The sequence below is a fragment of the Colobus angolensis genome, unplaced genomic scaffold, assembly GCF_000951035.1.
Source record: "Colobus angolensis palliatus isolate OR3802 unplaced genomic scaffold, Cang.pa_1.0 Scaffold106, whole genome shotgun sequence".
NCBI lineage: Eukaryota > Metazoa > Chordata > Mammalia > Primates > Cercopithecidae > Colobus > Colobus angolensis.
The window spans coordinates 1,277,672-1,299,497 of NW_012111586.1; the positions used below are offsets into that span (position 1 = coordinate 1,277,672).

The window sequence follows — 21,826 nt, forward strand, 5'->3', positions numbered from 1 at the left end:
GCCAGGCGAGGTGGCGGGCGCCTGTAGTCCCAGCTACTCGGGAGGCTGAGGCAGGAGAATGGCGTGAACCCGGGAGGCGGAGCTCGCAGTGAGCTGAGATCCGGCCACTGCACTCCAGCCTGGGTGACAGAGCGAGACTCCGTCTCAAAAAATAAATAAATAAATAAAATAAAAATAAAAAATAAAAAAAAAGATAGTAAAATGCATGTTATATGTATTTCACCACAATAAAAAACTTTGGAAAACAAACCCTATCATCACTGCCATCATTTTGATCCACTAGAAAGTGAGATCAAGGCCAGGAAAACCCAGGCAAGTGCCAGAAATCACTGCAACCTGAGATCAGGGGAGGAGTGAGGAGTAGCTGCTGACTGTTGGATCTGAGGATCTGTGGGGGGCCATTTTCAGGGGGTGTTCCTAGGATTATTGTGTTGGATTCATTCAATTATTCACTGGACAAACATTTATTGCACACCAACAATATTCCAGGAGTTGTGCTAAGTGCTGGGCCATTAGTTGAGAGGCTGGCAACCCCCAAGTCTGTACAATGAGATTAAATGATGCCAGCGTCCTATGGTTGTTATGGGGTTTAAATGAGAAAATGATGCAGAGCAGTTGGCATAGTGCCCTGCGTTTGCTAAGGATTTCTGTATAAGTAGCAGCTGATTCCTTCAGTCTGCTGGTCAGAGGATTAGCACACAGAGGCTGCCTTTGAGCAGTTCATGGTCTGGTGCAGAACACAGGACAGGGGGAGAGGGCTAAACAGGGACAGACACAGGAGCTCTAGAGGAGCACTGAGAAGGAGTCAGCTTACACTGCCTCGGGTAGGAGACAAAAAGGGAGTCAGGGAAGATTTCACTAAGAGGGGTGGTCTTCATTCCAGGCAGCCAGAACATAAAAAATGCAAATCTCATAGGCATGGAGGTGCATAGGAGAGAAGGCGCCTGTTAGGAATACAACAGGAGGGACAGTGTGGGAGCAGCATGGGGGGCTCAGGAGCATGGACATTATCCTGAGGGCAACAGGGAGCCATGGGAGGTCACAGGCAAGAAAGTCACAAGGTCAGATTTGGTGTTAGATTGCTGTGGAGGATGAGTTGCAGAAGGAGGGGCTGTGGCTGTTGGGATGGTCCAGGTGAGTAAGGAGGGCTGAACAAAGGCAGGCAGGGGGCGTGGGATGAAGAAGTGTTCAGGAAACAATGTGCAGAATTCTGTGACTGCTGGGGCAGCCAGCACGGTGCTCAGAGGTGTGGATTTTAGAATCAGACAACCTGGCCCTGCCGCTTACTAATTGTATGACCTTGGGCAAGTTACTTAACTTCTCCGAGCCTCCCTTTCCTGGCTATAAAACAGGGATAATAACATCCACCTCCCAGGATAGCTGGGATGGTAAAATGAGACAACATCAGTAAAGTGCCTGGTGCATAACTGGCAGCCAATAAACATTCATTCTCATGACAATGGGAATAGAGATGACTCCATAGTTTGTGTCTCAGGTGGCAGGTGCTGACCAGTGAGTCAGGGAGCACTGGAGAGGAGCAGGTTTGGGAAAAGCTGATGAAAATGCAGGTCCAAGCTGAAAGACGGTTCCCGAGTTATTGACTCAGAGGTGATGGTTAAAACCAGGGGAGTGGGCGGGCTTGCTCAAAGAAGCCAGTAGAATAATTACCATGATCCTCCTCTATAAATGAAAGAATATCCACTTCACTGGTTGTGAGGATCCAGTGGAAAATGGGGGTTTGGTATGGTGCTGGGCGGTCAGTAAATGCCAGCTTCATTTGCTCATGGTAGCCTTTCAAACACTGATAAGCTAGGTGGCATTTAAACTAATTAACTGCTTGACAGTCAGCTAGCAGAGACAGAGAAGGAAGGGCTGGTGGAGGGGTGCTGGGTCCTGGAGCTGAGGCAGGCTCGCAGGCTCTCCACCGTCCAACCTGGACTCTGACTCCACCTGGTCTCTCCTGCCTCAGTCTCACATTTTGTACTCCAGTCACATAAACCTGGAGCCTTCAACTGCCATAATATTGCCACTGCAGGCCTTTGCCCAGGCTGTTCCCTCTGTCTAGGATGCCCTCTCCCTGCCCCTGACTTCTCTCCCTCCCCATTGTCCTCACACCAATGTGTCCTGCTCCAATTTTACTTCCCAGGAAACATCTCTTCATCTCCCTGCGCTCCCCCAGGCTGGATCAGGGGCCCCTTCTCTGTGCTCAAAAGCACGGAGCCCTACATTTGGCAGCTATGTCCATGCCTGTTCCTCCAAGTAGGGCGTGAGCTCTTTGGAAGGCAAAGACCAAGACCCACCTCCTGTCTGAGTCTGCTGGGCTCCAGGCCTGCCCTGGGGCTGCCCTCCTTGGCTCTGGGCCCTGCCCCAAGCTTAGCTCCATTTCTTTTTGTTTTTCTTTTTCTGGAGAATGGGGTCTTGCTATGTCGCCCAGGCTGATCTCAAACTCCTGTGCTCAAGGGATCCTCCCGCCTCTGCCTCCTTAAGTGCTGGGATTCCAGGCGTGAGCCACCGCACCCAGCCCTAGCTCCATTTCTGCGCCACAACCTTCTGGCTGCAAGACTCAGCCTCTCCCATCGCAAATCCCAGCCCAGCAGACATTTCTAGATCTCCATAGTGACAGAGAGGGGGACCCATGGGACACTTCTGTTCTGGCTGGCTCTCCTGGTCTGCACTCTCGTGGTGGGGGCAGGGAGAAGTGGCTCACAGCGACCTTTGCAGGGCTGTTTTAGAGAGGAGGGGGGAAACAGGACTGATAGAAAATAAAGTGAGGAAACGGTGACAGGGAGCATAGATCATTCTTTCCGAAAGCTGGGGCAAAAGGGAAGCCATCTGGCAGGAGAAGGGAGGGGACGCGGCCAGAGGAGGATTCGTGGTTTTTTGTTCTTTTAGAATGAAGAGACTTGAGGGAAGGAGGCCAGTGCGCATGGAAGGGGAAAGCAGAGGGGGATGGGCATGCCTGATAAACTGAGGTGCCTGTGGGGTCTAAAGAACCAGGCAGGAGAAGGAAGAAGGGTGAAGGTTGGAGACCCTCTTCTGAGTGGACGGTGGTTCAGTAAGACCAGAGGACTGGGGCTGGGGGTTCTGGGGCACTAGGGTTGGCTGGGACTACAATAGGGTCACTGGTGTCCTGGCCCCAGGAGCGGCGGTGGACCTGACGCTGCTGGCCAACCTGCGGCTCACGGACCCCCAGCGCTTCTTCCTGACCTGCGTGTCTGGGGAGGCCGGGGCTGGGAGGGGCTCCGACGCCTGGGGCCAGCCCCTGCTGCTGGAGAAGGACGACCGCATCGTGCGCACCCCGCCCGGACAGCCCCTGCGCCTGGCGCGCAACGGTTCGCACCAGGTCACGCTTCGCGGCTTCTCAAAGCCCTCGGACCTCGTGGGTGTCTTCTCCTGCGTGGGCGGCGCCGGGATACGGCGCACGCGCGTCATCTACGTGCACAACAGCCCTGGAGGTGAGTCTGGCAGGAGAGGGGATGGCGCAGGGGAAACCAGGCCGCTGACTTACCTTCCATCCCACAGCCCACCTGCTTCCAGACAAGGTCACACACACTGTGAACAAAGGCGACACCGCTGTACTTTCTGCACGTGTGCACAAGGAGAAGCAGACAGATGTGATCTGGAAGAGCAACGGTGAGAGGGGCATTTGAACTGGTGGGGTAGGTAGACCCATCGTTTGAGGGCTCAACACTTTCATCGCCGGTGGAACCCTCAGCTTTGGTCCCTGACACACCCGACCTCCAGGGCCCCTCCTCTGTGGTGGACCAGGTCCCATGGGATGCACCTGCACCTATCTTATCTGTAGTTCTGAGCTGCCCTCCTACTGTACACAGAGGGCCAGGAGCCTGTGGTCAGCTGCCCCTTCCCTCTTAGCCCCAAATGAGTATGATGTTAAAGGCTCATCTTGGACTCTCCCCTGGGAGTTAGCAGGTGCTGTCACATAGTCCACCTGGCAGACAGCAGCAGTCCCCCTGAGGAAGAAAAGAACTAGTAACATCATGCCCAACACAGGCAGGGCACAGGCTAGCCTCTCCCAAAGATCTGTCCAGCCCAGATCCTTCATACCCAAGACAGCCTGATGCTGAGGCCTGGGTAGATCCCTGGGATCTCAGTCCCAGGCCTGTCCTCCATCCTGACCCTTTGGCCACCCCATAGGAGGAAGCTGTTTTCCTATGTGGCCCCAAGATTCCTGCCTCAGTCCTCAGGTTCACAACCCCTTGGCTGACTCTTGAATCCCTGGGCTCCTGAGGGAGGAAGACCCTTTCCTTTGGCCATGGGGGCTGCCTCCTGAGCTCTGGACTCCCTGAATTGACAGATGTGAAGAGACACAGACAGACCTGCGTCTCTAGGCTGTCTGTTCAGCCCTGAGCAAAGAGGCAAGAAACGGGTGGGGCAGGGACTGGGGCACTCTTCTAAGAGGGAGAGGCTCATGGGAGAGACCCCAGAGTAAGTGGCACTTGAATTGTGCTCAGAGGAGAAATGGGAAGACAAAGAAGGCAGAAAGGGAAGGAAGGGCATTCCAGGAGGAGGGACTAAGAGCAGGGGGATCTGAAACACAAGGGTGTTTCTGGAAGATAAACAATCCATTCGGGAATTCAGAAATGTTAGGAGTCAAGAAGTGTGTGAAGAGGAATGGGGCTGGATGGCTTGGCCATGGCCAAACTGGTGAAAATGATGTCTAAGGAGCTGAATTTTTGTCCTGAGGTCACTGTAGAACCAGGAGAGTTTCAGCGGAGGAGTTAAAGAGGAGTCTGTTGTAAAAAATCACCCTGGCTGCTGGGTGGAGGAGAGACAAGAAAGGGTGACACTGGAGGCAGAGGAGCCTGCTTGCGAGGCCCTGGAGGCTAGGACCAGGGCAGTGGCAGTGGGTGTGGGGAGAAGCGGACTGGGTTAGGGGATGAGGAGGAGGTGGACTGAGCAGAACTTGGTGATTTACTGGGTGGTTGATGGAGCATGAAGAAGAGGGCGCTTCTGAGCTTTGTGGAGTGGGCATCGGCTCTTGTGGTGCTGGCCCCAGGTCTCATCATTGTGCATGGGGCCCACTGGTGTGACCTGAGCAGAGGCGGACAGAGAGAGGTAACACAATCCTCATGGAGCGTTGAGGCCCCTGACCCATTCATGCTCCCCCAGGATCCTACTTCCACACTCTGGACTGGCATGAAGCCCAGGATGGGCGGTTCCTGCTGCAGCTCCCAAATGTGCAGCCACCATCAAGCGGCATCTACAGTGCCACTTACCTGGAAGCCAGCCCCCTGGGCAGCGCCTTCTTTCGGCTCATCGTGCGGGGTCAGAGGCAGAGGGCAGAGGTTGTGGGTAGGGTGGGAGGCTGAGAGCCCTATGGGTACTTCCTGTGGGTCCTCTGAAGCCCCTGGATCTCCAGTCCTCAGCAGCAGTGGTCAGGTGGGTGGGGGTCCACTGCTGAAGACACCTTCCTCCAGGTTGCGGGGCTGGGCGCTGGGGGCCAGGCTGTACCAAAGAGTGCCCAGGCTGCCTACATGGAGGTGTCTGCCACGACCATGACGGTGAATGTGTATGCCCCCCTGGCTTCACTGGCACCCGCTGTGAACAGGGTAAGGAGGAGGGGAGCTAGGACCCAGGCAGGAGAGGATCCCTTACTGGGAGGAGACCCTAGAACCATGTGGATGGAACTTGGAGGGTGAGGGCAACAGGCAGGTCCTGGGCCCAGGGACCCATAAAGGCCCATACACCCCACACACTCTTTTTCTAGCCTGCAGAGAGGGCCGTTTCGGGCAGAGCTGCCAGGAGCAGTGCCCAGGCATATCAGGCTGCCGGGGCCTCACCTTCTGCCTCCCAGACCCCTATGGCTGCTCTTGTGGATCTGGCTGGAGGGGAAGCCAGTGCCAGGAAGGTATGCTTAACCCACCCTCATGGTCCCTGACCAAGACAGCTGGCCACAAGCTTGACCCGGACCCTTCACTCTGCCTCTGACTTACACAGCAAGCCCCCCTGCTCACTTGACCAGTCCTTCTACCCTCAGCCTGTTGTATAACCTGTGCCCCATCTGTGCCCTCATCTGTGCCCTAATTGCCCCCTGTCCCGTGCCCCTCTAATCATACCTCTTCTATTCCCAGCCTGTACCCCTGGTCATTTTGGGGCTGATTGCCGACTCCAGTGCCAATGTCAGAACGGTGGCACTTGTGACCGGTTCAGTGGCTGTGTCTGCCCCTCTGGGTGGCATGGAGTACACTGTGAGAAGTCAGGTATAAGCACTATTACCTTTAAGACTCCCCCAAGATAAGTCGGCCTTTACCAAACACTTCTCCCTGGTAGAAGAGACTGGTCCCTCCTTTCCCTGCAAGGGTCCAAGTCCTGCCCTTAGGGAGCTTAGAGTCTGGTGGGCAGGGAGCTCTGGCAGGGAGCTCTGGCAGGGAGTCAGTCTGGTAGGGAGTCAGTCCAGCAGGGAGCTCACTGCCAGCCAGCCATACCGGAAAGGGCAGCAGCCCAGAGAATGTGGGAGCCCAGAGGATGCCCCTGGGCAGACTGAGCAGGTCAGGGAAGGGTCTGGAAGCAGGTGTGATCTGAGATTGGATATGAAAGACAAGAGAGAGATATCTGAGAAAAGAACAAGAGCAAAGACCCAGGGATTGGGGACTCAGGTTTGGGTGCCAGGACAGTGGAGTAGGGGACCCAGGGATTGGGGACTCTGGCTTGGGTGCCGGGACAATGGAGTAGGGGACCCAGGGATTGGGGACTCAGGCTTGGGTGCCGGGACAGCGGAGTAGGGGACCCAGGGATTGGGGACTCTGGCTTGGGTTCCAGGACAGTGGAGTGGGGGATTGGGGAAATGGCCAGAAGGGGTCAAATCGTGGGGCCTTTGAATGAAGGCCAAAGAGTTTGCACTTCATATGATGGGGCAAGAGGGAATTGTTAAAGAGGAACAAAGGGGTCAGATCTGTGTTGGAGAAAGGACCCCTAGCTGTTGGCCAGGGAGCGGGAGTAGGAGACCCTGGAGGAGTCTGTACCTGGAGACCAGAAATGATGAGGCCTGAGCTAGTGTGCTGGCCGGGAGGATGGCGAGGGGCCTGCTGGCGGGTATTAGAGGGTATCAGGAAGTGGGGAGGTAGTTAGGAAGTAGACTTTGCCGCTGATGGGATGTGGGGCTGGGACGCTGGAGGAGTCATGCGGGCCTTTGCTGGTTTTTCAGGCTGGAGGGACTGGGTAGATGGCGGTGCTTCCACTGAGAAACAGAACATGGATGAGGGGCGCTTTGGTGGTCACGTGTCTGCCCCTGTGGAAGCTCCAGGATGAGTGTCCTCTCTCCCCAGACCGGATCCCCCAAATCCTCAACATGGCCTCAGAACTGGAGTTCAACTTAGAGACGATGCCCCGGATCAACTGTGCAGCTGCAGGGAACCCCTTCCCAGTGCGGGGCAGCATAGAGCTACGCAAGCCAGATGGCACTGTGCTCCTGGTCAGCCCCAGTCACCCAACCCACCAGTCCCACAAGCCGCCTGCTTCACAGCTGATCCCTAAACCCCTAGTCCCTCAGAACTTTCTATAGGGCCCACCCATTGGCCTGACCACTGCTCAGATGAGGTCAGGCTGATTGGTGAGGGGCTGCCACGGGGCCTCTGTCCTGCCATCAGTCCAGATGGATACCTGGGTGCCTGCCACAGGGGTGCTCATTCCCTGTGACCTGTCCCCTCCCCCACCTCTTTTAGTCCACCAAGGCCATTGTGGAGCCAGATAAGACCACAGCTGAGTTCGAGGTGCCACGCTTGGTTCTTGCGGACAGTGGGTTCTGGGAGTGCCGTGTGTCCACATCTGGCGGCCAAGACAGCCGGCGCTTCAAGGTCAATGTGAAAGGTCAGTGATGTCCTAGGTCCACAGGGGATGGACGGTGACCACAGTAGGCTCTAGCTGATGCTGCTCAGGCTGGAGGTCCTAGCAGGAAGGACAAGGACATCTAAGGCCATAGCCTAGCGCCAGGTAAAAAGAGGGGTTGTGGTCAACCAGAGGTCCGGACTGGGCAGTGTCAAGGCTGGAGTACAGCTTAGACCCATCTGGAAAGGACATCCCGTGCCCCAGAAACTGGGGACACTCTCCAGCCCCGCCCTTCCTCCTGCCCAGCCATGCTGTCCCCCACCAACCACCAAACACACACAGTGTACCTTTAACTCTGCTCAGGGATGCTGCCTCCCATCTCTGAGTCACCCCACAGACACTCAGTGCTAGCCCAGGGGGAGCACATGGGGCTGTGGAGCTCAGAGGGTGGCCAGCTTGGCTTCCTAGAAGTGGTGCATGCCTAGGAATCTGCCAGGTAAATAAGGAGGGACCTCCCAGTGCCCAAGATTACTCAGACCAGAGCACCCCCCACCCCCAGTCCCTTCACCTTCTCCAGCTTCTCCAGCACCTTAAGCCTTAACCGTTCGCACCCCGGCCACCCCCTGACCCTGCTGTCCCTCTCCTCCTGCCTCCTGTTACCCCATGTAAGCCCCCTCTCTCGCCTTCTGCTTTCTCATTGCCACACTCTGCCTCCCAGGTCCTCGCCATCTCCCCATCCCGTGACTGTGCATCCCTCTCTGCCATCATGCCCCACCTTCCGCCTTTCTCTTCTCACTCTGCCCAGGCTTAGGAGCCAGACAACCTGGGCTTGAATCCTCTCTCCACAAATTCCTTGCCCCATCACCTTAAGCAAAGTACTTAACCTCTCTTACTCTGTTTCTCTCTCTGTGAAATGGGCATAGTTAGCACTTGATGGGGTTGTTAGGAAGATTAAATTAGATGATGCATTTAAGCATTTAGCACAGTGCCCAATACAGAGTGTATGCTCAATATATGTTGATAATTATTGTTCTTATTATTTAAAATGTCACCTAGTCCCTAGATTTTAATTGTTCTCTAGCAGCTCTCACATATGATCTGCAGCCGGGACCCCCCTCTTCTGATGCCAGATCCTTTGGTGGGGCCTCCATGAAGTGGGGCATCTTCTCTGGAAGTCTGGTTTTGAAGTTAGTGTGGAAAGTAGCTGCTGTATGATTCAGAGGCCCATTTTATATCCAGCCACTTCCTGGACATCAAATCCCCTGCATGAGCCAAAGGCACCAAGGGCTTCTCCGCACCCAGAATGGAACTTCATCTCCCCCCAAATCAGTACCGCCTCCTGACATGCTTATTGCTGCCTGACACTCCCTCAGCTTACAGCGCTGCATCCTTTTCCTCCCTTGCTCCCTCCCTCTTTCCTTCCTTCCTTTCCTCTCAAAAAGCCAATCTCATAAACATTTGTAAGAGTCAAGGGAACCTGTTAAAAGCACTAATGCAATAATCTAGAGAGAAAAAGTTGAGGCCAGAATAGGAACAGCGATCATGGGGTGAGGAAGTGGGACAGGAACACGAAGGCTGTTTTGGAATAGAATGGGTAGATCTGAGGCGGCCTGTGCAGACAGACCTAGTTCAACACATGGCTGTATCTCCTCCTAGTTGTGTGTCCTTAGGCAAGTTATTCGGTGTCTCTGAGTCTCAGTGTTTTCATAATGCAGGCTAATGAGCCCTGACGGAAAGGTGGCTGTGAGAATTAGAGGTCATGCTATGAAGCATGTGGTGGGGAGCAGGTGCTTCAGTGCCAGTGCTATTTTTTTAAATTAAGAGAGTGATGAATGAGGGCAGGAGCAGAGAGCAGGATGATGCCCAGGTTGTCTCCCTACCCTGGGTTTCAGCCCCTTCTGTCTACCCCTACACTGCATGGGAAGAGTGCACCCCCAAACCATGTCTCGCCATGTCACTTCCTCATCTACTATCTCTTGGGACACCCTCATGCTTTTATTGCTTAATCCTTGTGCCCCAAGCTACCCAGGGGCCCGAACTCTGTCCTCCCTGGGCCCTGGCCACTATGGTCATCTGTTGAACTTGGTGTCCCTCAAGCCCAGAGGGTCCCCAGCTTGAAACAAAGACAGAGAAGTGGACTGGATAGGCTGTGTGCCCATGCCTTACCCTGAGTCTCCTGGCAGTGCCCCCCGTGCCCCTGGCTGCACCTCGGCTCCTGACTAAGCAGAGCCGCCAGCTTGTGGTCTCCCCGCTGGTCTCGTTCTCTGGGGATGGACCCATCTCCTCTGTCCGCCTGCACTACCGGCCTCAGGACAGTACCATGGACTGGTCGACCATTGTGGGTGAGTAGGGAGAGAGCTGGGGCAGGACAGGGGTGTTGGGTAATAGTGAAGGGATACGGTGAGCAGGAGAGGGAGGGCAAATGGCGTGAGGGGGCTGAAGGGAGCATGGCAGCTTCTAGAAGAGGTGGGGGCTGAATGATGTGTGCTGTACACCCCACCCCCAGTGGACCCCAGTGAGAACGTGACATTAATGAACCTGAGGCCAAAGACAGGATACAGTGTTCGTGTGCAGCTGAGCCGGCCAGGGGAAGGAGGAGAGGGGGCCTGGGGGCCTCCCACCCTCATGACCACAGACTGTCCTGGTGAGAGGCCAAGAGTCATCCCTTCCTGTCCCCCCAGCGGTTACTGTCCTGTCCACCCCAGGGACCCCTGCCTTTCCCATTGGAGGTTGTTCTTCCTTGTTCACTGGGGATCACTTTCCTGTCCAGCCCCAAGTACCTACTGGACAGTTCTGACCCCTGACCTCTGGCCCCAGAGCCTTTGTTGCAGCCGTGGCTGGAGGGCTGGCATGTGGAAGGCCCTGACCGGCTGCGAGTGAGCTGGTCCTTGCCCTTGGTGCCCGGGCCACTGGTGGGCGACGGTTTCCTGCTGCGCTTGTGGGACGGGACACGGGGGCAGGAGCGGCGGGAGAACGTCTCATCCCCCCAGGCCCGCACTGCCCTCCTGACGGGACTTACGCCTGGCACTCACTACCAGCTGGATGTGCAGCTCTACCACTGCACCCTCCTGGGCCCAGCCTCGCCCCCTGCACACGTGCTTCTGCCCCCCAGTGGTATGCCCAGGGCACAGGGATAGCTGGGGGTTGGGGGAGGACGTGGGACGCAGGGACATATGAGACCTAGGGGACACAGGAGGCTGTAGATTAATGGACATGTAGAGGACACGGGACATGCCTACGGTATTAGGCAGACGTGACCCCAGCGGGGACATGGGACTTGGGAAAGATCCAGGATACCAGGAGGACACAGATCACCAGGAGCATGTGGGGAGAGCATGGGGAGGTCCGGGTTCATGGCGAGAACCAGGGTCATGGGAGGGCAAGAGACTTGGGGAGCAGGGGGCATGGGCGGATGTGGAGAGGACTTGGGATACAAGTAGTACAAGGAGAAGCAGAAGCTTGAGGGTGAAGTGGCCTGGGGGAATGGAGAGGAATTCCGGCTGGCGGGGAGGAGGAAGTTGGCAGGGTGGCTCCTGTGCATGGACCCACAGAGCAGGGGGCACAGCTAGAGCAGATGTGTCCAGTGCCACAGCTACATAGCCCGGTCCCGTCTGAGCCTTGCCTTCCCGCCCCCATCTCCCCAGGGCCTCCAGCCCCCCGACACCTCCACGCCCAGGCTCTCTCAGACTCCGAGATCCAGCTGACATGGCAGCACCCGGAGGCTCTGCCTGGGCCGATATCCAAGTACGTTGTGGAGGTGCAGGTGGCTGGGGGTGCAGGAGACCCACTGTGGATAGACGTGGACAGGCCTGAGGAGACAAGCACCATCGTCCGTGGCCTCAACGCCAGCACGCGCTACCTCTTCCGCGTGCGGGCCAGCATTCAGGGGCTCGGGGACTGGAGCAACACAGTAGAAGAGTCTACCCTGGGCAACGGTGAGAGGGGAAGGCCCACAGGACCCCCGGGCTCTGAGCAGGGAGAGCTCAGCGTGCTCTCCCTCCACATCACCCCCTGCTGTGGAACTAGGGCATCCCAGGCCCTTCCCAAGAAAGACTCAGCCCCAGTCCGGGGGACTCAGCCTTCCCTTCTCATGATCCACTGTCCTAGGGCTGGGAAAATCATGTCGCCCCTCTGACACTCCTCATCCCTTCCTTCATGTGGCCCAAGTGGTTTCCTGACAGTCCTGGCACTGGGATCTGTCACCTCTCCCTTTGTGTAACCCCATGGTGGCCTCTGGGTTCCCTGACCCCGGTGTCCCCACAATCTGCCCCTCTCACTGTGTCCAGGGCTGCAGGCTGAGGGCCCAGTCCAAGAGAGCCGGGCAGCAGAAGAAGGCCTAGATCAGCAGCTGATCCTGGCAGTGGTGGGCTCTGTGTCTGCCACCTGCCTCACCATCCTGGCAGCCCTTTTAACCCTGGTGTGCATCCGCAGAAGCTGCCTGCATCGGAGACGCACCTTCACCTACCAGTCAGGCTCGGTCAGTGACCCGCCCCGCCCCCGGGTGCATGCCCGCAGCCCATGTATGTGTTTCTATCTGAGTACACACAAGACCTTGTACACCTTGTGTGTGTGTGCGTGTGTTTGTGTTGCAGGTATAAGATCACACTCAGCAATGTTAAAGGGTACAAAATATAATTTTCTTTATTTCTCTAAAACTGAACTCAGCTCACGAGCCCATTTATATTAGTGGTGAAATATTTAATATTCCCAATTCAAAAGAATTCCGTGATGACCATATTTCATGAGGGACACTCAGGTTTGGGCTCTGTCAATTGGAGATTTTCCTCTCCCCTCTTTTCCTTCTCCCTAGCGGTTATCTAGGCCTAAATAGCAAGGTGATCAAATGGAAGGACACTTGGGGTTCATGCTGGCCTCTGTCCTTGCAGGCCTTCCTGGACTTGAGAGCCAGCCTCTGTCTGCACACATCTTTGGCTGATGTCCTTAGCTCTACTGTGGTCACCTGCCAGTAGGCCAGTCATGCTGTGATCTCCTCATCCTAACCTCCATTCTTGCAAATCCCAGGGCCTCCTTTCGGAGACTTAAGAAAGGGGCCAGGCGCAGCGGCTCACGCCTGTAATCCCAGCATTTTAGGAGGCTGAGGTGGGCGGATCACCTGAAGTCAGGAGTTCGAGACCAGCCTGACCAACATGGTGAAAACCTGTCTCTACTAAAAATACAAAAATTAGCCAGGCGTGGTGGCACACGCCTGTAATCCCAGCTACTCAGGAGGCTGAGGCAGGAGAATTGCTTGAACCCAGGAGGTGGAGGTTGCAGTGAGCCGAGATGTTGCCATTGCACTCTAGACTGGGCAATAGAGCAAGACCCTGTCTCAAAAATATAAAAAAAGAAAAAGAAAAAGAGCTAAAGAACTGTAGGGGTTTCCTTATACCTTATGGAGGGAGGCATATTCTGTGGCCCTCAGACCCACTGTCACAACCCCTTCCCACTTAGACAACTGTTTCTACCACTCTAGAATTGTGCTGGCCTGCAACCTCACCCATTGCTCCTTGAAAGAGGAAGCACAGACCTCCACTCCTCCTGGCTTCCCTGTAATCCTGCCTGAGTTTTCTGTCCTCCTGTGGCCCACATCCTTTCATCCCCCAGGCCCCTGCTTAGAGGTGGGGCGTGGGAGCAGACCCACTATCCCTTCATCCTGTCATTCTTCCTTCTAGCCACCCATCCGCAGGTCCTGTCTCCTCTGAGGGCTTCCTCATAGTCGTCACTTAGGATCCGAACTCTGTCCTTGGCCTTCCAGGCCTGGACTCTTAATATTTATAGCTAAGCTTTGGCATTTCAAATAAAAAATAAAAAAAGAAAGAAAACCCTCTTCTCTCTCAAGGGCTGACCCTTGTGATAGAAAAGCTAGTGTCCCTGCTATGCCTTTAAAAAATCCATTCAGAGACTGGGCGCGGTGGCTCACGCCTGTAATCCCAGCACTTTGGGAGGCTGAGGCGGGTGGATCACGAGGTCAGGAGTTCAAGACCAGCCTGCCCAATTGGTGAAACCCCATCTCTACTAAAACAACAAAAATTAGCCAGGCACAGTGGCAGGCGCCTGTAATCTCAGCTACTAGGGAGGCTGAGGCAGGAGAATCGCTTGAACCCAGATAGCAGAAGTTGCAGTGAGCCAAGATCATGCCACTGTTCTCCAGCCTGGGCAACAGAGTGAGTGAGACTCCATTTCCAAAAAAAAAAAAAAAATCCATTCAGAGATTCAATTGGCTTCTTTGTTCCAAGCTGTGTTGGCCCTTCCTCTGAGGTCAGTGCACAGAAAGCCCTCACTGCTGTGGTGGGGGAGGGCAGTGGGTACAGATGTTGACGGTAGGAGGTGGGAAAGCAGTCTTTAACAGACATGGTGTCATAGTATATATCAAGATATATCCCCCTAGCCTGGGCAACATGGCAAAACCCCATCTCTACAATAAAAGAAAATATGAACATTAGATGGGCGTGGAGGTGTGCACCTGTGGGCCCCCCTACTCGGGAGGCTGAGGTGGGAGGATCACTTGTGCTCAAAAGCTCGAGGCTGCAATGAGCTGAGATCATGCCATTGTGCTTCCGCCTAGGCAACAGACTGAGACCCTGTCTCAAAACAAACAAAAGGATATATCCCTGGTACATGTGCCTGCATATGGATAGGAAATGTGTGTGCACAAATGCGTGCGCCCCATGTATGAGTGCACACGTGCATCCCCTGTGAGTGCCCCATGTGTAAATGCATGTGTCCCAGATGCACGTGTCCCTATGCCTGTGCACCTTCAGGCCTGCGTGTGTATATGGACCTATACATGCATGCACCAAGAACATCACGTGCATTTGGTATGTGCCGTCAGCACCAGTGCTTCATGCAAATCCCTGTGCCCCAGGTCCTCAGCCCTTGCCCATCAAGCTGGGCTTCAGTGCACTTAGGAAGCCCCACCAGAAGGTCTATCTTAACCCTTGTTCCAGTTCTCATATTGGCAGCTTCTTTGGTCCTGTTCACTTACTTCCTTTTCCTGCCATCAGCCCCGCCCAGATGGCCTCCTCCTACACAGTTAGGGAATTGGACATTCCTCTTTGTTATGGTCTTGCTATTTGCAGGTCCTGGCCTGGTTTTAGAGCTATGGAGAGAAGCCAAGTGCGTGGACAGGGTAATCTCTGCCTCTGCTACTGTGGAGAAGAAAACCCCTCCACTGGCTCCCAGCAACTCAGGGCTGAGCATGTAGTAGGTGCTCAGGGAATATACCCTGGCCTACTCCCTAAGGCTGGAATCTTCTCCAGAGCTTCCCTGGTGACCCCTCCAAAAAAAAAAACCTGGTTGTGGGATTAGCACAGTCATAGGAAGCTCATTCCAATCCTTTTCTGTTTTAAGTGTTAGAAATATCCTCCTTCCATTGACCCACATTGTGGCTTCTAGCAACTTTACCCACAAGCCCTGGTTCTGCCTTCCGGAGCCCTGCACACCTGATCCCCCCGCTGCAGCCTCTGCATTTCTCTCCTTGGACATCTGCCCATCCAGCAGCCTACCTGTGGCTCTGTTACCTAAGATTCTGTCTCAGTTATGTCCTCTGTCTGCCTGTCTGTCCCTGGCTGACCACCAGGGTGCCCTCTGTCTGGGTCTCTGCCCACTTGTCTGACACTGAAACCTCCTCGTGGCCTGTCTGTGCCTCCTTCTGCCCCCTTTAACTCTTGTGTGGACTGTCTACCCTCTTGTCTCATCCTGTGAAGGGCGAGGAGACCATCCTGCAGTTCAGTTCAGGGACTTTGACACTGACCCGGCGGCCAAAACCGCAGCCTGAGCCCCTAAGCTACCCAGTGCTGGAGTGGGAGGACATCACCTTTGAGGACCTCATCGGGGAGGGGAACTTCGGCCAGGTCATCCGGGCCATGATCAAGAAGGATGGGCTGAAGATGAATGCAGCCATCAAGATGCTGAAAGGTCCACTGGGGCGACCCCTGGCCCAGCCCCAATGCTCTCCTTTATCCCACAAATCCCAGGCCCCACCTGGCTTCCTCCAGCAATTGACCCCAGCCCTTGCCAGCCCTTTCTCCAGAGTTATTTCTGGCAAAAGTAATACTGGATTCTTTACAGAGTATGCCTCTGAAAATGACCATCGTGACTTTGCGGGAGAACTGGAAGTTCTGTGCAAATTGGGGCATCACCCCAATATCATCAACCTCCTGGGGGCCTGTAAGAACCGAGGTGAGCCCCCAGCTCATCACCTACCCCTTCTTCCAAACCCCCATCCTCAGCCATCACCTCCACCACACGAGTAGCTTGCCAGGGGCTGCTGGCGACCTGTGCATCACCCTTGATCCTCCCTCATCCCTGTCTGTTACCATCGGGTGCCTGCTCCCCCCCTAGGCTCCCTGTGTCTAAACCACCAGGGTCTGTCTCTTTGCCTCTCAGGTTACTTGTATATCGCTATCGAATATGCCCCCTACGGGAACCTGCTAGATTTTCTGCGGAAAAGCCGGGTCCTAGAGACTGACCCAGCTTTTGCTCGAGAGCATGGGACAGCCTCTACCCTCAGCTCCCGGCAGCTGCTGCGTTTCGCCAGTGATGCGGCCAATGGCATGCAGTACTTGAGTGAGAAGCAGGTGTGTGTGAGTGGGGGCAGGTGGAGGCCAGAGGGGGAAGCTACTGGGCCGATGTCAGGGGAAGAAGTCAGCCGGCCCTGATTGGATGTGGGGATTGAGGTTGTGTGTGGTTGCAAGCAGAGCGAGGAGGCAGGGCCAAGGGGCAGGTCTGGAGGAGGTGGGGACTTCCAGTATGGAGGGTGCAGGTGTTGAGTGAGCAGGTCTAGATGCTAGCCTGGAACTCAGGAGAGAGGCCCAGGCTGGAGACAGCATCTGCGTGTGAGCTGTCCCCCCACAGATGGTGCCTAATGGCAATGGACCTGGTGTGATCTGCCAGAGAGAGGGAAGGGCAGAGATCCGAGCCCAAGTCAGCTCAGGCCTGAATGAAAGGACAGGGGGTGACTGTCCAGGGGAATGTAAGACTGAGGGAAGGCATTTTATTCTTTTTTTTTTTTCTTTGAGGCTAAGTCTCATTTTTTTGCCCAGGCTGGAGTGCAGTGGCACGATTTTGGCTCACTACAACCTCTGCCTCCTGGGTTGAAGCAATTCTCCTGCCTCAGTCTCCTGAGTAGCTGGAATTACAGGCATGCACCACCACGACCAGCTAATTTTCTATTTTTTTTTTTTTTTTTGAGACGGAGTTCCCTGATCTCAGCTTGCAGCTCACTGCAAGCTCCGCCTCCCAGGTTTACGCCATTCTCCTGCCTCAGCCTCCCGAGTAGCTGGGACTACAGGCGCCCGCCACCTCGCCCGGCTAGTTTTTTGTATTTTTTAGTAGAGACGGGGTTTCACCGTGTTGGCCAGGATGGTCTCGATCTCCTGACCTTGTGATCCGCCTGTCTCGGCCTCCCAAAGTGCTGGGATTACAGGCTTGAGCCACTGCGCCCGGCCTTAATTTTCTTATTTTTAGTAGAGACGGGGGTTTCATCATGCTGGCCAGGCTAGTCTTGAACTCGCGACCTCAAGTGATCCACCCGCCTCAGCCTCCCAAAGTGCTGGGATTACAGGCATGAGCCATGGCACCTGGCCAGCATTTTAAAGATAGTAAAGTTTTGAGTATGTTTGAAAGCAGAGGGGCAGGGGAAAGGGCCAGAGCAGAGGGAGGGGCGGGTGGAGAGAGGTCTCTGGGGAAGCTGGGGAGAAGAAAGTTTCTCTAAGGGAGAGAAACTGGAATCCAGGGGGTGGGAAGAGGGAGGGGGAGAAGCATGGAAAGAGGAGAAGGTGCAGTATGGCCACCACTGTCTCAGGAAAAGGGATCCAGCCTGAACTTGGCCATGACCCAGGAAGGAGTGGGTGAGAGCCAACACTGATCTTTCTCAGACATGAGTCAGCTGACAAGATTTCAGCCAGGCGGGGAGGAGAAAGAGTATGGGGTACTGAAGGCAACCAGGGTACCCACAAAGACTGACTCCTTACTGGCCTGACTGTCCTGGGCTCCCTCATCCCCAGTCTCTCCTGACTTCTACCCTGCCTACAGTTCATCCACAGGGACCTGGCTGCCCGGAATGTGCTGGTCGGAGAGAACCTGGCCTCCAAGATTGCAGACTTCGGCCTTTCTCGAGGAGAGGAGGTTTATGTGAAGAAGACGATGGTGAGTCTCATTCAACCCTCACCCTTAGGGCTTGTGCCTGGCCCTGCCCGACAGGGGCCTCAAACAGGCCCTTCCTCCACACTCAGCCCCTTAAACCCATTCTCTCCTAGGGGCGTCTCCCTGTGCGCTGGATGGCCATTGAGTCCCTGAACTACAGTGTCTATACCACCAAGAGTGATGTGTGAGTGTAGGATGGGAGGGCACAGGAGGGCTTGGCCCCAAGAATCACACAGGCCTGACCTAGACACATCTCAGAAACGTCATGGGTGGTCTAAGGCATGACCTGGGCTGTGTTCCAGGTGTGACACGGGTGTGTCTTTGGTATAAAGTACCCAGCCAAGGTGGGGCTAGCTGGAAGGAATCTCGGAAGGTGTTTCAGGGATACGACTGGGGTAAAGGTAGTTTCAGATTATGTTTGTGTAAGTGACAGGGGGATGCCTTGGAGAGGTTTGGGAATGCTGGTGGATGCTTCCTGAGGTAGATGGAGAGGCCACTCAGGAATTGCTGTCATCTTCCTCCCTGAAGGGCAATGTCATGCCCACCTGAGGATCTTACCAGAGCATGACCCCCAAGACTCCCTCTCTGTGCCCCCTCCCCTGCAGACAGCCCTCTTGGCATACTCCTCCTGTCTCTCCAGGGATGTCCATCTTGGTCTGAACCTACCCCTTGCCCCAAACCCTTTGGCCTTGCCTGCACGGCTCACTGCTTACCACACTGATCACCCCTCTGACCACTACATGCCTACTTCCTGCTTCTGCCCCAACACTCCCTAGATTCCCTCCACCTCCTTGAACTCTCTCCCCTGGTCTCAGGCCTGATGCACACTACACAGAAGCTGCTACAAAGTGAGATGCAGTCAAGAGCAAGAGCTTTGGAGTCAGACTGCCTGGGTTTGAACACTGGCTCTGCCACTAACTAGCTGTATGGCATTGGGCAATCTAGCTAACCTCTCAGTGCCTTAGTGTCTTCATCTGTAAAATGGCAAGAATAATAGAACCTGTATCATAGGGTTGGTGTGAGGGTTAAACGAATTAACATATCTGTTAAATGACCAGTGCCTGGACCACAGTAAGTGCTCAATAAAAATGTTAGCTCGGCTGGCTGTGGTGGCCCGCGTGTGTAATCCCAGCACTATGGGAGGCCAGGCAGGCAAATCACTGGAGACCTGGAGTTTGAGACCAGCCTGGGCAAGATGGCAAGACCCCGTCTTTACTAAAAATACAAAACATCGCCGGGCGTGGTGGCTCACATCTGTAATCCCAGCACTTTGGGAGGCCAAGGCGGGCGGATCACGAAGTCAGGAGATTGAGACCATCCTGGTTAACACAGTGAAACCCCGTCTCTACTAAAAATACAAAAAGAAATTAGCCAGGCATGGTGGCGGGCGCCTGTAGTCCCAGCTACTGGGGAGGCTGAGGCAGGAGAATGGTGTGAACCCGGGAGGCAGAGCTTGCAGTGAGCTGAGATCTCGCCACTGCACTCCAGCCTGGGCAACAGAGCAAGACTCTGTCTCATAAATAAATAAATAAACAAATAAACAAACAAAACATTAGCTGAGCATGGTGGCATATACCAGCTACAAGGGAGACTGAGGCGGGAGGACCACCTGTTCCTGGGAGGTTGAGGCTGCAGTAAGCCACTGCACTCCAGCCTGGGTGACACAGTGAGACCCTGTTTCAAGAAAAAAAAATTAGCTCTAATAGTGTTGAGCCCAGGGATGGGGGCAGTATGAAGGAGCTTCACTGGAGCAGAGACAACAGCTGGCCAAGGCCAGATACTTAGAGAGTAGACACATACAGGGGGCTGGGAGGTACTGCACATCTTGGGTAGGTAGAAACTAAACTGCTAGGGGCCAGGGCCTAGAAGGTAACTAAGTGCATCCTTCTTATTTCAGCTGGTCCTTTGGGGTCCTTCTATGGGAGATAGTGAGCCTTGGTGAGTTCCTAACCCCCATTGCCCAGAGTGCCCCACCTTACCCCACGTGGAGCGCTGGACCAAGAGCACTTTGTCCCCTCCTGCAGGAGGTACACCCTACTGTGGGATGACCTGTGCCGAGCTCTACGAAAAGCTGCCCCAGGGCTACCGCATGGAGCAGCCTCGAAACTGTGACGATGAAGTGTGAGTCACCCCATCCTTGAGCTCCATGACCCTGTTTCTGTGATGAGTGACCTCAGCTTTGATCCCTGTGACCCCATCACCCCAGCTGGCCTGACTCCTCATCTCAGCAATGCCCCCTCGCAGGTACGAGCTGATGCGTCAGTGCTGGCGGGACCGTCCCTATGAGCGACCCCCCTTTGCCCAGATTGCGCTGCAGCTAGGCCGCATGCTGGAAGCCAGGAAGGTGAGGAGCCTGGGGCTGAGGTGGCGGGGTGGGCTCACAGAGTGCTCCAGAGTGCCCTCTCAGAGGTGTCGTGACCCTGTCCCAACCACACTACCTGTCCAACTCCCTCACTAGGGGCTGTCACCATGCTAGGCTGGGCCCCAGGATGCAGCCTGCCTTTCCAGCCCTCACTGGGTTAGACACCAGGCCCTTCCAAAACTCTTTCAAGGCCACTGCTTAGCCCCAGCAGCAAATCCCTCCCTTGAGTCCCAAGTCCCAGACTGCTTGCCTGTCCTCTGCTGAGGCCATCAGCCCATTCTCATGTGGGACACCTCTCCCCACCTGCCAGAGCCAGAGCAGAGTGCATGAATGGTCACTAACCAAATGGATGGATGGGTGAATGAGTGATACAGTAACTGTATGAATGAATGAATGGATGGAATTAGTGGATAGATGATACAATAATCATATAAACATGTAATTCAATAACTGAATCTACTAACCATGTGAATAAGTGAATTATCAAATAAATATAATGAAAAATATATCAGAATTAGTAAATATGAAGAGTTCTTCAAGTAAATGAATGATTAACCATCTTAAGAATGAGGGAATGATCAAATAACCATATAAATGGGTGAGTCATCTAAAATGGCTTTTGAACAGATAAGTTACTTAATGAATGGATGTATAAGCCAAGAATTCACTGAAAGAGTGCATGTAAAAACCGTCCTCTAACAATGGCATTGAGGGCCTCTCACCTGAGGCCCCAGCTGTGGCCTGATGCCTTCACTGCCCTGGGCTGGTAAAGGCCACTCTTGGCCATGGGGCCATCTTGAGTCTCCAGAACAAATCAGTGTCAGTTCAAATGCCCCAACCACATGGAAGTCAAAGAGCAGCCAGATTCATCCCCATTCCTGGCCCCCACTAAAGCTTGCTCTGCCCCCAGGCCTATGTGAACATGTCGCTGTTTGAGAACTTCACTTACGCGGGCATTGATGCCACAGCTGAGGAGGCCTGAGCTGCCATCCAGCCAGAACCTGGCTCTGCTGGCCGGAGCAAACTCTGCTGTCTAACCTGTGACCAGTCTGACCCTTACAGCCTCTGACTTAAGCTGCCTCAATGAATTTTTTTAACTTAAGGGAGAAAAAAAGGGATCTGGGGATGGGGTGGGCTTAGGGGAACTGGGTCCTCATGCTTTATAGGTGTCTCATAGCTATCCTGGGCATCCTTCCTTCTAGTTCAGCTGCCCCACAGGTGTGCTTCCCATCCCACTCCTTCCCCAACACAAACTCCCACTCCAGCTCCTCTGCTTAAGCCAGCACTCATACCACTAACATGCCCTGTTCAGCTACTCCCACTCCCGGCCTGTCATTCAGAAAAAAATAAATATTCTAATAAGCTCCATTCAATGTCTACCTTTTACTGCTGGTCAATCTTGGGGTGAGGGGCGTAATTAAACCCAAGAGATAGAAATTGGCTGGGTGGCTGGGCGCAGTGGCTCAAGCCTGTAATCCCAGCACTTTGGGAGGCCGAGACGGGCGGATCATGAGGTCAGGAGATCGAGACCAT

At 54.6% G+C, this 21,826-nt stretch overlaps 1 protein-coding gene across 2 annotated transcripts in view; it reads left to right on the forward strand.

Annotated features, from left to right (window-relative positions):
• Positions 1 to 21,663, forward strand: part of TIE1 (tyrosine kinase with immunoglobulin-like and EGF-like domains 1) — a 22,950-nt gene extending 1,287 nt beyond the window's left edge. Inside the window, exons 2-23 of one of the 2 annotated variants that reach the window (XM_011945367.1) lie at positions 3,141 to 3,455; positions 3,523 to 3,633; positions 5,131 to 5,286; positions 5,439 to 5,570; positions 5,729 to 5,869; positions 6,093 to 6,221; positions 7,287 to 7,432; positions 7,683 to 7,827; positions 9,969 to 10,127; positions 10,292 to 10,429; positions 10,603 to 10,899; positions 11,430 to 11,720; positions 12,072 to 12,262; positions 15,492 to 15,702; positions 15,856 to 15,966; positions 16,174 to 16,364; positions 17,821 to 17,934; positions 18,045 to 18,115; positions 19,829 to 19,869; positions 19,956 to 20,052; positions 20,176 to 20,275; positions 21,204 to 21,663. In XM_011945367.1, coding sequence (XP_011800757.1) covers positions 3,141 to 3,455; positions 3,523 to 3,633; positions 5,131 to 5,286; positions 5,439 to 5,570; positions 5,729 to 5,869; positions 6,093 to 6,221; positions 7,287 to 7,432; positions 7,683 to 7,827; positions 9,969 to 10,127; positions 10,292 to 10,429; positions 10,603 to 10,899; positions 11,430 to 11,720; positions 12,072 to 12,262; positions 15,492 to 15,702; positions 15,856 to 15,966; positions 16,174 to 16,364; positions 17,821 to 17,934; positions 18,045 to 18,115; positions 19,829 to 19,869; positions 19,956 to 20,052; positions 20,176 to 20,275; positions 21,204 to 21,275 — 3,359 coding nt within the window. In that variant the 3' untranslated portion in view covers positions 21,276 to 21,663. The remainder of the gene's footprint in view (positions 1 to 3,140; positions 3,456 to 3,522; positions 3,634 to 5,130; positions 5,287 to 5,438; positions 5,571 to 5,728; positions 5,870 to 6,092; positions 6,222 to 7,286; positions 7,433 to 7,682; positions 7,828 to 9,968; positions 10,128 to 10,291; positions 10,430 to 10,602; positions 10,900 to 11,429; positions 11,721 to 12,071; positions 12,263 to 15,491; positions 15,703 to 15,855; positions 15,967 to 16,173; positions 16,365 to 17,820; positions 17,935 to 18,044; positions 18,116 to 19,828; positions 19,870 to 19,955; positions 20,053 to 20,175; positions 20,276 to 21,203) is intronic. The other variant, XM_011945375.1, reaches the window with a different exon arrangement.
• Positions 21,664 to 21,826: the final 163 nt, after the last annotated feature.